The 14,113-nt window shown below is 40.2% G+C and overlaps 2 protein-coding genes across 3 annotated transcripts in view; one reads left to right on the forward strand and one right to left on the reverse strand.

The window, feature by feature from the left end:
• Positions 1 to 531: 531 nt before the first annotated feature.
• Positions 532 to 14,107, reverse strand: LOC106724967 (vacuolar protein sorting-associated protein 26B-like). Of its 2 annotated transcripts, none has more exons than XM_014534258.1 (2): positions 13,842 to 14,107; positions 532 to 566 (listed from the first exon to the last, which is right to left on the reverse strand). In XM_014534258.1, the coding sequence occupies exons 1-2, from the start codon at positions 14,062 to 14,064 to the stop codon at positions 553 to 555; spliced, it is 237 nt and encodes a 78-aa protein (XP_014389744.1). In that variant the 5' UTR covers positions 14,065 to 14,107; the 3' UTR covers positions 532 to 552. The 2 variants fall into 2 exon arrangements, with proteins under 2 accessions (XP_014389744.1, XP_014389743.1); XM_014534257.1 differs by lacking the exon at positions 532 to 566 and adding an exon at positions 13,424 to 13,551.
• The window catches only part of NDUFB6 (NADH dehydrogenase (ubiquinone) 1 beta subcomplex, 6, 17kDa), a 13,272-nt gene continuing 1,579 nt past the window's right edge, over positions 2,421 to 14,113 (forward strand). The window contains exons 1-3 of the mRNA XM_005859556.2: positions 2,421 to 2,727; positions 5,291 to 5,383; positions 11,811 to 11,855. Coding sequence (XP_005859618.1) covers positions 2,548 to 2,727; positions 5,291 to 5,383; positions 11,811 to 11,855 — 318 coding nt within the window. The 5' untranslated portion in view covers positions 2,421 to 2,547. The remainder of the gene's footprint in view (positions 2,728 to 5,290; positions 5,384 to 11,810; positions 11,856 to 14,113) is intronic.

The raw sequence follows: 14,113 nt of genomic DNA on the forward strand, positions 1-14,113 counted from the left end.
ATTGTTTGGAATTCCTCATAGCAGAGTTGAGAGTTAGCCTAAGTAGGTTGCAGAATTTTAATCTGAAATGTAGCTGTTATAAAACAGAATGAGGATTAAAAATAGTTTAAATGCTTTACTTACTACTTCAAGGCATAGATCTTTAAAATTTTTTATTTGGAAGACTTTCAAACATATACAAAATCATATAAGAGGAGCATAAATAATCTCCATTTACCTATTAGACAGCTTCAACAATTACCAATTCATTACTAATCTATTTCTACCATACTGCTTTCTCCCTCTCCAGTTTCTAAGAAGTAAATTCCAGATATCACATCCTTTCATCCATAAACACTTCAGAAGGTATCTCTAAGAGATAAAGCTCCCTTTAAAAATACGATCACACACCTGTCTGGCATGGCTCAGTGGTTGAGTGTCGACCTATGATCCAGTAATCACAGTTCGATTCCCGGTCAAGGCACATGCCGAGGTTGTGGGCTTGATCCCCAGTGTGGGGTGTGCAGGAGGCAACCAATCAATGATTCCCATCATTGATGTTTCTCTCTTTCTCTATCTCCCTCCCTCTCTGAAATCCATAAAAATATATATTTTAAAAATGCAATCACACATACAAAAATGAACAATAATCCCTTAATATCATAAAAGATTGAGGTAGTGTTCAAATTTCCCTCATTGCCTCTCTCTCTTTTTAAAAGCCTTTTTTTTTTAAGAGCAGTTTTAGATTTACAATAAAATTGAGCTGAAGGTTTTAAAAGCCTTTTTTTTAGAGCAGTTTTAGATTTACAATAAAATTGAGCTGAAGGTACAGGCATTTCCTATATACCCACTATTCTCAAACATGCATAGCCCCTCCCATTATCAACATCACTCTCCAGAATAGTACTTTAAAAAAAAAAAAAGATGAACCTATACCAACATGTTATAATCACCCAAAGTTCTTAGTTTACCTAAGGGTTTACTCTGTGTTGCACATTCAATGGCTTTAGACAAATGTATGACACCATATAGCCATCATTACAATATCATACAGAATATTTTCACTGCTCTAAATATCCTCTGTGCTCTGCCTATTAATCTCCTCACCACCAGCAGCCCTGGCGACCACTGACCATTTTATTGTCTCGAAAGTTTTGACTTTTCCAGAATGTCATACAGTTAAATTCATGTAGTATATAACCTTATCAGATTGGTTTCTTTCACTTAGTAATATGCATTTAAAATACCTCCATGTCTTTTCACGGCTTGATAGCTCATTTCTTTTTGACATTGAATAATATTTCATTGTCTGGATGTACTATAGTTTACTTATTCACTCATCTATTGAAGGACGTACTGTTTGTTTCCAAGTTTGGGAAATTACAAATAAAGTTGCTATAAACATTTGTGTGCAGTTTTTGTGTGTGTGTGAACATAAGTTTTCAGTTCCTTTGGGTAAATACCAAAGAGTGAAATTGCTGGATTGTACGGTAAGAGAATGTTTAATTTAATTTAATTTTTTAAAAATAATTTTATTGATTTTTTACAGAGAGGAAGGGAGAGGGATAGAGAGTTAGAAACATCGATGAGAGAGAAGCATCGATCAGCTGCCTCCTGCACACTCCCTACTGGGGATGTGCCTGCAACCAAGGTACATGCCCTTGACCAGAATCGAACCTGGGACCCTTCAGTCCACAGGCTGACGCTCTATCCACTGAGCCAAACCGGTTAGGTTAAATAAGATATATTCTAAGAAGTTTAGCTTCTATCCCTGTCTCCTCTATCCTAAAAAAAAAAAAAAAAAAAAATAGGTAATATTTTTTAAATCGTTTCCTTTCCATTATTTTTAAAATTTAATCAAACATTTTATATATTTAGTATTACTATTATCTCTCCCCTTAACTGTTTTCACTTTACAATCTATTTTAGAGATTAATCCAGTTGTATATAGAACACTTCATTGTGTCGTTGTACCATAATTTCTTCAACCAGTTCTCTATTGAGGAGTTTTGGGGTAATTTCCAGTATTTATTATAAATGGTGCTGCAGTGAATAGTCGTACATATTCCTTTCATATTTTTACTACCGTATTTTGGGGGCAAAGTCCTAAAAGTGGAATTGTTGAGTCGAATCCACAGACTCGAAGTCACAAGAGGAGGAATTCCAAGGTGGGAGAGGCAAGTCAAGAATTTTACATTGGACATCACATTCAGTGAATCGCATACTCGCATCCTTCCGACTCCCAGCTCTCCAGGTCTTCCCGGTCAGAGCCTCTACCCCCCGACCTCACATTTCCTACGTCTCCTCCCACCCCTTATCCCGTAACTACAGCGCCCCTCCCATCCTCCCGCTGGTCCTCAGGACCCACCCGAAGAGCGGTGGGCGCAGGCTCTGCGCATGCCCAGCCCGTGCGCGGCGATTGGAGAGTCTGCAGACCAGAGCGGCGTCATCACGGCGCGCCGCTCCCAGGCGTCCTTGCAAGGTCGCTCTGCCCAGCGGGAGCGCGCGTCAGTGACCGGTCCCAGGTCAGGGGGGCGCGCCGTTTCCTCCCGGGGTACCAGCGGCGACATGACGGGGTACACGCCCGATGAGAAACTGCGGCTGCAGCAGCTGCGAGAACTGAGGCGGCGATGGCTGAAGGACCAGGAGCTGAGCCCCCGGGAGCCGGTGCTGCCCCCGCAGAGGATGTGGCCTATGGAGAGATTCTGGAACAAGTTTCTGCAGGACCCGGCCCCCTGGAAGAACCTGGTGAGTGACCGGCCTCCCTCGCCCGCCACACCACCACCTTCCACGACCCCCAGACTGTCTGCTGGGATGCCTGCTCCCGTGGCCAAACCCAGGACACGGACATCGCTCTGCGCCCGCAAGCCCGGTGGTTCCTCCCGAACGAGGGAGCATTAGTTCTACCGAGACGTAGGCTTAGCCAGAACGCTGCCCTGTCCCAAGAGTCCTGGCCTGGGCGCCAGGAGTCCAAGGGCATGTGCGACTTTGGGAGAGTCATGCCCCTTTGCTGTCTAGTGTGATGAGGAGGCGAATCTTTGCTTGGGTTTTGCAGCACGTTTGGGTCTCTTGATTGTACAGATCTTCCCCCAGACAGAGAGCCAAGGGTCCACTGGTTAGAATTGCACGATTTTGGTATTTGAGAACACTTGTGTAAGGTTGAGGCTCTAGAGACCCAACTAACACTGCAGCCCGCTATCCCAAGGCACAACGAGTCTCCGGCTGATGGTACGGGCCCATGTGGTCACCGTAACGGACAGAATCCTCTTGCCCTGCTTAGTGAGTCATATTCAAGAGCCACCTTTCTGAACGACCACTATGTGCGTGAAATACACTTTGTCACTTAAAAATGCCATTCCTGCACTGTACTCTGCCGAAAGTCACTCATTCAAGGAGCTGTCTTTATTTTCAGGGTCTCTGAACATTTTCTTGAGGTCGTTCATTAAATCACATCCGTTATGAGTGATAAGCACTATATCTCAGAATTGCTCTCACTTCGCTACGACATTGGCTGATAATAATGGAATACTACTAATACGTAACACTTGGGTGCTTACGTTGTGCATGGCACTCTGCTGATGGTTTTACATGTGTTACTTTATGTAATTCTTTTCTCCTATAAGATAGAAAACTGTTATTAATGAATGGAAACTGAGGCCTGCAAAAGCTCAGTGATTTACCCTTAGAGCTAGGCCATAGAGCTAGGAATTAAAGGAGTTCACATTGAAATCTATGTATCTACTTTTTTTTTTTTTAATATATCTTTATTGATTTCAGAGAGGAAGGGAGAGGGAAAGAGAGATAAAAACATCAATGATGAGAGAGAACCATTGATTGGCTGCCTCCTGCACGTTCCCTACTGGGGATCAAGCCCACAACCTAGGCATGTGCCCTTGACCAGAATCGAACCTGGGACCCTTCAGTCCGCAGGCTGACACTCTATCCACTGAGCCAAACCAGCCAGGGGTGTGTATCTACTTTCTTACAGTGCTACAAAGTCTGGTGCAAATTTTTCTGAAAAAGTGGTCTTAGATACTTTTTTCTTTCTTTAAATATATTTTTATTGATTTCAGAGAGGAAGAGAGAGGGAGAGAGAATCATTGATTGGCTGCCTCCTGCACGTTCCCTACTGGGGATCAAGCCCACAACCTAGGCATGTGCCCTTGACCAGAATCGAACCTGGGACCCTTCAGTCCGCAGGCTGACACTCTATCCACTGAGCCAAACCAGCTAGGGCTTAGATACTTTTTTTTATGATGGTAAAATGAAACTCTAATTCAACTTTTCTCTCACCCTTTGTATCCTTGACATTACTTGTTGATTTGGGCAGCCACTGGTTGAAAGTAGACATCCCTCCCATGATGTAAAGAAGTAAATAATCACTTATTGAAATCCATCTTACCTTACTTGGAGTTAATTTTTTCTTCCACAATCATATTACAACACTTAGAATCTTTTCCCTGAAAGGATAGGTATGTTTCAGTCAAATTGGCTGCCTTGGAAAAGTTCCATTTTTTTTAGTTCTCTTTTGCCTTTCTCAAAATAGTATAAAGGCATCTGAAAGTAAGCTTGGAACCCTTCTATCCCAGTACGTAAAACACTTTTTCCAGCATTGGTGTGCTCAGATTGTCACCTCACACTTAGAATAATGCAAGTGGTGTTTGTGGGTATCTGAAATGGATAAATTAGGGAGATGACTTTACCTGAAAAATGATGTAGGTTTGATCATTCTGGTTAAATTGATTAAAATTATTCTTTCATTATTTATGTCATGCTTTATCTTTAACAAACTTATAATAAAGATAATAAGGAAGTATTTTTTTAATTAATTTTTTTTTTTTAGAGAGAGAGAGAGAGAGGAAGGGAGTGGGGGAGGGGGTGGGAAAGAAACATCAATTTGTTTGTTGTTCCATCTATTTATGCATTCATTGGTTGATTCTTGTATGTGCCCCGACTGAGGATTGAACCCACAATCTTGGTGTATTGAGATGACACTGTAATCAACTGAGCTACCCGGCCAGGGCTAGAAGTAATATTTTTTTGAAATCTATAAATGCCTCGCTATAGTTTTGCAAAATGCTACTTGTCTTAATGCAACTTGCCCTGCACTCTAGGTATCCCCTAGCAGGCCCTATGTTTAGTAAAAATATTTAAATGGGTGAGGTTAGCTACAGACTATAAGGAATTTGTAGCATTTAGAGATTTTAAAATAACCATGACATTGTTGTATTATTGATGTTTTGTTTTTTTCTGCCACAAATGTAAAAGATGGGATATCTGTTTTATTTTGTGTATGGTTTTTTCTCCCTAGGTCTATAAGACGTACCGACACAGTTTCCTTATTTTTACTCATGTACTTATACCTGCCTGGATTATTCATTATCATTTAAAATATCATGTGGCTGTAAGTATGTTTTAAATATGTGTTTTTCAGAATTTATTTTTAATATTGTACAAAATTATTTCCTATGTGGGTATGCCTTACCCTGCTTTTACTTAGTGGAAATAATGTGCTTCTTGTAACTGATTGTGAACATCTTTGAATCCTTTTAGGTAAAAAGTTTAATTAAATATAAGTAATATATGGCTTTTCAAAAAGTTAATCTTTATATTAATTGCTTACAACTTAAAATGCATTTCCTCCTAGAAACAGTATTTAAGTGATCAGAATGTAATTGACCTAATAATACTAGTGTAAATTCAGGATCATGAGTAGGAAGGGAGAAAGGAATTTCTGTTTCTCTTTTTGAGCATAGATCTGGTATAAGGTAAAATTCAAAATAGTCAAAGGTTATCTTTGTCATCATTCCATTTCCCTTTTTTCATTCTATTTGATTTTTCACAACTTTTTTTCTTTAGAATCCAGGATGTTCAAAAGCTTGAACTTTTTCACTGAAAGATCTTGCAGGTGGTGGTTTAAAGGCTAAGGATAGCCTGGTGTAGGGTGTTGGAGCCCAGGCAGGGTGAGGGAGGAGTGCATTTTGGGAGTGGCATGGAAGGGAGAACAGTGGTGGTTACCCAGTGTGGAGTGTTATAACCCAAACAGAGTAGGAGGGCATTCTTGTACCCATTGAGGAGTGTTAGATCCCGGGTAGGTTGCTGCATGGGGGGTAGAGGGAAAGTATTGGTGAGTAGACCTGTTTGGAAAGAAGCAGTGGCAGCAACCTGGTGTAGATATTAGAAGAAGGGTGGTTTGGGGCAATGATGGAGGTGGCAGCACAGAGTAAGATGTCAGAACCTGAATGAGGTGAGGATGTTATTTATATTGGAGTGTGGTGATCATGACAGGAGATTGGTTATATACAGGAACATTGATGATAGTGGGATCAGGATTCCCATTGTTGGAAAAGGGAGCTACACATATGGGAAGGGAGAAAAACCCTGTGCTACTAGAATGGAATTGGGAGTATGGCTGTGAACTCATGGTTTTTAATAATGATTGATAAATATAGAAGTAAATGTAGATGTAAGTGTGGATATTCTCTAGCTCTGTCCACTGACAGTGCCTGGTGGCAGAGCTACCTCATGGTAATTAGCACATCCAGAAGCCTGGTCTTATTTTCTAAATAAAATTCTTCACTGAAAGGATCCAGAGCTCTTTGGAGATATGGCCAGGTCCAGGGCTGAGGCAGGGAAAATACAAGATGAGCTTCTTGTTCCAGAAGGTAAAGAATTGTTCAAAGAATGATGGAGCTATGTCAAAAGGACACAGAGTCAGCTTGAAAGAACTCTCATTGGGACAGTTTGAGCATCAAAATAAATGATGGTAATAGATGATAGACAACTGAATAAATAAAATGTAAATCCATGAGCCGATACTCATAGATAAGTAAATAATAAATGGGTAAAAGAGAAAGCTTTTTTTGTATAATAGATTGCTAAATAATAAATGGACAAGGAATGATAGAAAAGTCATAATTTGAGGATCATCATAGTAATATTTTTTTCATGCAGGGAACATCAAAAGATACTAAGATTTAACTCAAAATACCGATCTTAAACGTACTTATTTGTTTCAAAGAGAAAAAGGGTAATTTTGTGGTGGAGAAACCTGACAGATACCACCTAAATTAAGTAATGTAAATTAACATTACTAATAATGGGACAAACAGAAATGTACTACTTGATAGGATACAATAAAAAGAAGACAGCATCAATTTTGCAATATTCCTGCCAAAAATGCATAACCTGAATCTAATTGTGAGGATACATAAGACAAACCCAAATTGAGGGACTTTTCAGCCTTGTTCAACTTCAAAAGTGTCAAGATCTTAAAAGCTAAAGATTAACAGAAGGAATATTCTAGATTGAAAAAAACTAAATAGACATGTCAACTAAATGCAGTTCTTGAGTAATAGGCATAATCTGTTTAGTCAAAAGAAAAAAAATGGTTTTAACAGTCAACTTTTTAAACAGTCTAAACAATGAAGAACAAGTCATCTAAGGGAATTTTCTGAGAATTTCAAACAATTATGGAGACAATTGGTAAAATTTGAATGGGTTCTTTTTTTTTTAATATATATTTTATTGATTTTCTACAGAGAGGAAGGGAAAGGGATAAAGAGCTAGAAACATCGATGAGAGAGAAACATCGATCAGCCGCCTCCTGCACACCCCCCACTGGGGATGTGCCCGCAACCAAGGCACATGCCCTTTACCGGAATCGAACCTGGGACCTTTCAGTCCGCAGGCCGACGCTCTATCCACTGAGCCAAACCGGTTAGGACTGAATGGGTCCTTTAGGCAGGAGGCAGTAATATAGCAATGTTAAATTCCTGATTTTGATGACTCTTATTGCAATTATTTTAAGAATATGGTCCTTAAAACTAAAGAATATTGTCCTTATTTGTAGGAAATAACCTAAAGTAAACCAGTTGGCAATTTACTATGAAATAACTGGGTAAAAAAAATTTTACTTTTATATTCTCTTAACTAAGCAGATTATATCCATTGATCAACAACAAATTTTACTTTTATAATTCTTGCAACTATTATTTCAAGGTAAAACAAAAGTTAGGGATTGCCTAACAAATTAGATAATCTCATTGAAGTTAGCTTGTTAGAAGGAGAATGAAACAAATAACCGGGGTTCTCAAAAAATTCCTTCTAACATGACTTGTTCTCTGTTGATTGTGTGGTCTCTTTAAAATTCTGATTGCTGACATCATCTTTGTTCTCTTAACTAAGCAGATTATATCCATTGATCAACAACTATGGAGTACCTACTATGTTCTCTACCTTTATTGCTATAGAAAATATATAAGACAAAATTCCTGACCTCAAGGAGTTTATAGTACAGTTGGAAGATAGGTGATTCTGGTAGGAGTATGTTGGAGACAAGTTATTCCAGTGACAAAGAAAGATATGGAGTCACTAATGAGCATAGCCATATCTACCCAAGACTCTTGGCTCAGTAGACTGGGACCAATTAATGGAAGGTCTTGAAAACTAGGCTGAGGAGGTTGAACTTTATGTGGTAGGCAGTGGGAAGCTTTCCACTTTTAAGTAGGAAAGTGACTTTATAAAAGTGATATATTTAGGAAAACATAAAATGTGGGGAGAATCGGAGGGAGGAAAGTCCTGACATCAAGCAAATCAGCTGGACGTTGTCACGGTTTAGTAGGTGTTTGTTGATGAGAATATGGTTAGGGCACAGACAGCAGGAATGGAAGAGAAAAGTGAAACCAGGAGATACTTTCAAAGGAAGAAACAGGCCAAGTTAAGTTAGGGATGAAACCAAGGTTCAGAGTCATTTATGATTCTAAAATTTCTAGCCTTGGAAAGGAGGGCTTTCTGGTCCTGGGGAGAAAGTAAAATTGTTTAGGAACATGAGCTATCACATCTGTTTCTCTGGATGTCCCAGTGGACAGGGTGTGTCTTATGTTTAGAAATCTGAGGTTAATGTAGGAATTAGAGTTGGGATTTAGTGTTTTCACTACACGCACACGCACACGCACACATACATACACACACACACAAACCCCACAGAAAATCTTTCTGCAACCATTAAAGGGTACTAACAATTTATATATCTAAGGCTCAGAGAATATTTTAAATGTTTATTGTTGATGGGCTTAAAGTTTTTGTATTTATGTTCACCTACAAGTACATAGGCCACTTCATATGATTATAGGTCTGTATTTTTTCCTTAACATGCAAGACCCTAGAAAAGAAAATACATTATTTTCTGTCAGTTTTGTTTTTAACATCCAAGAGTGGTTTTTATGTGCAGAAAGAACTGTTCACAGTTATATGGAATATAAATTAATATTCAGTTTGTTAGTTTCAAATTTAAAAAAACATTTTTCTAATTCTTTAAATTTGTTTTCTAAATTCTGTTAAAATACTTATATAGCTAGGAAAATATGAACAGTCTCCTTTCTTTGCTCTCATTATTTTTGGATTAATTCAAGTTGAACTTTCCTAAAACAATTCTACCTACAAACATAATCAAATTCTCTTAAATGTTTCAAACTACATTTTACATTTTATTTTTAAATATTTATAGGGCAAATTAATGACCTTAAGAAACAAAATCATTTAAAACTTAAAATCACAAGTCTAAATAAATTATGCTCTTTAATTCTAGAATTCTAGAATTAGTATTTTAAAATCTCTAATAGCCAGGTTACCTTACGCATTACAAATACTGTAAACAATATATGGATTGTCTGTTGTTTTTGGAACTTACTAAATTTGACATTCACCGGTTTATACTCTGGATTTGATTTACTTTGTAATACCTATATTTAACAATTTTTCTAGGATTGAAAAGACACTTATATCCTAAAAGAAGTGAATTTAACAAGCTGCAGCTATTGGATCAACAATTCAAGACATTAATATGGTTGCTTATTTGAGGGATTAGTACTTTCAGGTGATTTTTCCTGGGTCAAAGATGGACATAATTAGTTAAAGGTTATGTGTCAGTAGAGGTCCGAAGGCCTCTCTCTTACCTTATTTTCTCTTGATTTGGGCAGGACTGCATTCTTAATAACCCTTGCAGCCACTTTGCTAACACCTTTACTGCCTATTTGAACTTTACCATCTCTCTGATGACATTTCAATGTCTTATTACTTCTGGTCAGAGTTCTTTTAAAAAATATTTTTTAATTAATTTCAGAGAGGAAGGGAGAAACATTAATGATGAGAGAAAATCATTGATCGGCTGCCTCCTGCATGCCCCCTAATGGGGATGTGCCCTGCAACCAGGGCATGTGCCTTGATGGAGAATTCAACCATAACCTCCTGGTTTATAGGTCAATGCTTAACCACTGAGCCACACCAGCCAGACTAGAGTTCTTAAAGACATTTTAATGTTTTCACATTGTATTATGTAAAATGTTTTTAAAAACACTTTAATGTCCTCTAATTGTATTCTAAGTTTCCTGCTTTTGGCTTCAGTTTCTCTGAATTTTATATCATGCCATACATTTTTTGGTTTGGTATTTCATGAAGATGTACATGCTTAATCAATACATTTACTCTACAAATGTTTATTTAGTTCTTCCTGTGTTCATGCACTGTTCTAAACAGGGATACAGCAGTGAACAAATCAGATGAATCCCTGCCCTCATGAAATGTTTATTCTGGTCTTGGAGACTGGTAATAAATAGATAAACAAAGAGGTATAAAAGGAGGTGATAAGTCTGTAGAAGAAAAACTAAGCAGGGTAAAAGACTAGAGAATGATAGGAGCTGGGTTTTTTTTTTAATTAGACCTCTCTAAGGAAGTGTTATTTGAAGAGAAACATAAATGACTTGAGGGCATGGACCAAGCAAATAACTAGGAGAAGAGCATTTCAGGTAGAGGAATCATCTATATAGTAAAAGCCTAAGCGACCTTTACAGTGCAACGACCAGAATGACTGGCTGCTATGATGCACACTGATCACCAGGCGGCTGGCGCTCAATGCAGGAGCTGCTCCCTGGTGGTCAGTGCACTCCCACAAGGGAAGCACTGCTCAGCCAGAAGCTGAGCTCATGGCTGGTGAGTGCAGTGGCGGTGGTGGGAGCCTCTGCTGCCTCCGTGGCAGCGCTAAGGAGCAGCGAGCCAAGTGGTAAGGAGCAGTGAGCAGGCGAGTGGTAAGGAGTGAGGGGTCCCGGACTGCGAGAGGGCCCAGGCTGGGCTGAGGGGACACCCTCCCCCACCCCCAGTGCACAAATTTCGTGCACCAGGCCTCTAGTTAAGTTTAATGGCTCTGAGGCTCAAGCTGGCCCAACTGATTGGACCAATAGCAAAGGAGCTACCATAGTGTAAGTACTATAGTACAGGAGAGAGAGGTAGGAGTTCAGAGAGGTAGCCAAGGGCCAGATTGTGCAGTGTCTTAGAGATCACTGCAAGGACTTTGGCTTTGTCTCAAAGAATTAAGAAACTTTGAGCAGAGGAGTGATACATGATAAAAGAATTACTTGACTCTGCCTGCAGTGTAGAGATTAGACTGTAGATGGCACGCAAGTGAAAAATGATAGAGACTTGGACAAGGATAGTAGTACTAGAGGTGGTGAGCAGCACATTCAGAAAATAATCTCAAGGTAGAACCAACAGGATCTGCAGAGAAGTCAAAGTTTTTGTCCTACCTACTTGGGAGAATGAAAGGGTCTTGTACCAAGATAGGGGCAAGTTAGGGACTGGGGAAACTTAAGTGTTGGACATGGTTAAGTTTGAGGTGCCTGCTTGACAGCCAAATACTGGTAGCGATATTGAGTATACAGTTGTATGAGTCTGGAGTTTGGTGGAAATTTGGGACTAAGTTAAACATTTGGTATATGATCTATTTCTTTAGAAGAAACTCTAAAACCATAATTAACAGAGCATTACTTTCATTGCAGACAAAACCATATGGCATGGTTGAAAGGAAGCCCAGAATATTCCCAGTAAGTCTTAAAACATCTGATTTTTCTTTTTTTTTTCACTATTTTTCTTTCTCCTTTCCCTTGCTAAGTGATTGACTAAAATGTTCCTTTTTTTTCACTCTCACTTCAAGTGCCTACTTTGTATATTCTTGTACAAAAATAAAGAAAAAGAGGAGGAAATAGTGTAATAGTGTAAGGTAGTAGTTACAGTTGAAAATGGGAGGTGGCCACCTTTCTATACAGTTACCAAGTTCTCTCCTTTCTTTCTTTTTTTTAAAAAATAATTCTTTATTGTTGAAAGTATTATAGTTACCAAGTTCTCTCCTTTCTTTCTTTTTTTCTTTTTTTAAAAAAATAATTCTTTATTGTTGAAAGTATTACATATGTCCCCTTTTTCCCCCCATTGACCCCCTCCAGCCAGTGACAAATACACTTTCATCAGGAGGAAAAATAAATTAATCATAAGGATAAGGTTAATTACATAAACCACTTCATTTTCAAGATACAGAACTAACTCTTCTGAGGGAGGGAGGAAGGAAGGAAAAAAAGAAGGAAGGAAGGGAAAGGAGAGAGAGAGAGAAGAAAAGAACCAAATCAAAGAGACTACTGTTTATAAGAAAAAATTTGAGTTAAAATGGAAATCAATGAGGAAGGGGACAGAGCACAATGATATCAATCAACTTTCTTACCATACAGCCAGATCTCAGAAAGAATCTGACCAAGTCCCACCCACTTCATACATAGCCAAAGAGTGCAATGAAGGAGAAAACCACAAGACCAGAACTTCAACAAAATGCCTGGCTCTGGTGCCCTGCGGTCAGTCGGCACACTGTCTTAGGTATATGGCACAGATACGCCACGCGCTGCATGAAGCACGACCCTTGGACATCACAACATTCTCACGGGGTGATTTTGTTATCCTCGTCTTACAGGGAAGAAAGTAGCCCAGAGAAAGGCACAAGGTCAAGTCAGCCCAGAGTGCTCAGGGGCCCAGGAAGAGTTATCAATGGAAGCAATAAAATATACGGAGAAAACTCAGCAGTGACGCTATTCTGGGATCCAAGGAGTTAGACAAGAAACCAGTCAGGGCAGGTACAGCAAGCAGCCTCTTGGTTCAGACTAGATCTTGACACCGCCCCCCCCCTCCCCCCCAGCTGGGGCAGCTCAGTCAATCCCGCTGGGGCAGCAGACATTGTGGTTATCTTTCTGTATTGACGAGGTATTGCCACCTGGAACAGTGGTTCAGACACAGGCTAACCCTGCCTGTCTACACTGCTATGACAGAGCCAAAGAATCCATGCAACAGTGTTAAAGCTGCTACTTGAAAATCCTAATGTGAAGCAGGCAAGGACTTCGCTACCTCACATGTTACACTCAGCTGAAAATATTTTGGATTCATCCTATCTACTCAGTTGGTCTTTATTAGGGGGATTTTTACCCTGTAGGGTACGTAAGGCAGTATCTCAAGACATTTTTGAGGTTACAGCTGGGGGGTACTTCTGGTATTGGGTGGGTAGAAATGGGGGCATTGCTAAACATTCTACACCAAAAGGAATGACCGGGCCCCAAATGTCAACAGCATGCTGTTGAGAAATCCTATCTAAGCTAGAAGCCGGAGAGCAGAGGGTATGAAACTCATTCTTTTGACCTATCTCCGATACATAAAAGGCCACACTCATTCTGCGGGATCAGCTGGTCTTCCACCTGATTTCATTCTCTGAAATGCCAGAGGTAAACAGCTCAGGCTGAGCACTGCCTGCAGAGACCTGCGCAGGGACTCCCCTTCCCCAGGCCCCTCCTACCCGGGGCCAGTGCTTCTGGCCTTTGCAAAAGGGGAGAACAGATATTCTTCGTTGAACCCTGAGGACCTGAGAGAGCATCTAACAAGCCTTCCCAGGAAGTGCCTAAAAACAGAGTTAAACATGCAGCATGTGGTATAGGGCATGGATTCTCTGCCAGAGGTTTTCAACCCACAAGGGGGTGTTCACTGTGACATCTGCTCCTGACCGATCTGCCCGATGAACTCGATCTTGATGCCCTGGTGCTCCAGCCGCTTGTTGGGGTGCTTGAGCGCGAGGCTCACCTTCCCGGAGACCGTCTCGCCGTCGTAGAAGAGGAAATATTTCTCCTTCTTCTCGTCCTCCGTCTTGTGCTCCGCCCGCTTCCTACTCTCCGCATCGTTGAGCACGATCTCCACCTCCACGCTCTGCCCGAAGCCGAAGAAGCTCATCTCGCCGCTGGCCTGGCGCGCCGGGCTCCCCGGGGCTGGGCTGCCCTAA

This window comes from Myotis brandtii, unplaced genomic scaffold, assembly GCF_000412655.1.
Source record: "Myotis brandtii unplaced genomic scaffold, ASM41265v1 scaffold1270, whole genome shotgun sequence".
Classification (NCBI taxonomy): Eukaryota; Metazoa; Chordata; class Mammalia; order Chiroptera; family Vespertilionidae; genus Myotis; species Myotis brandtii.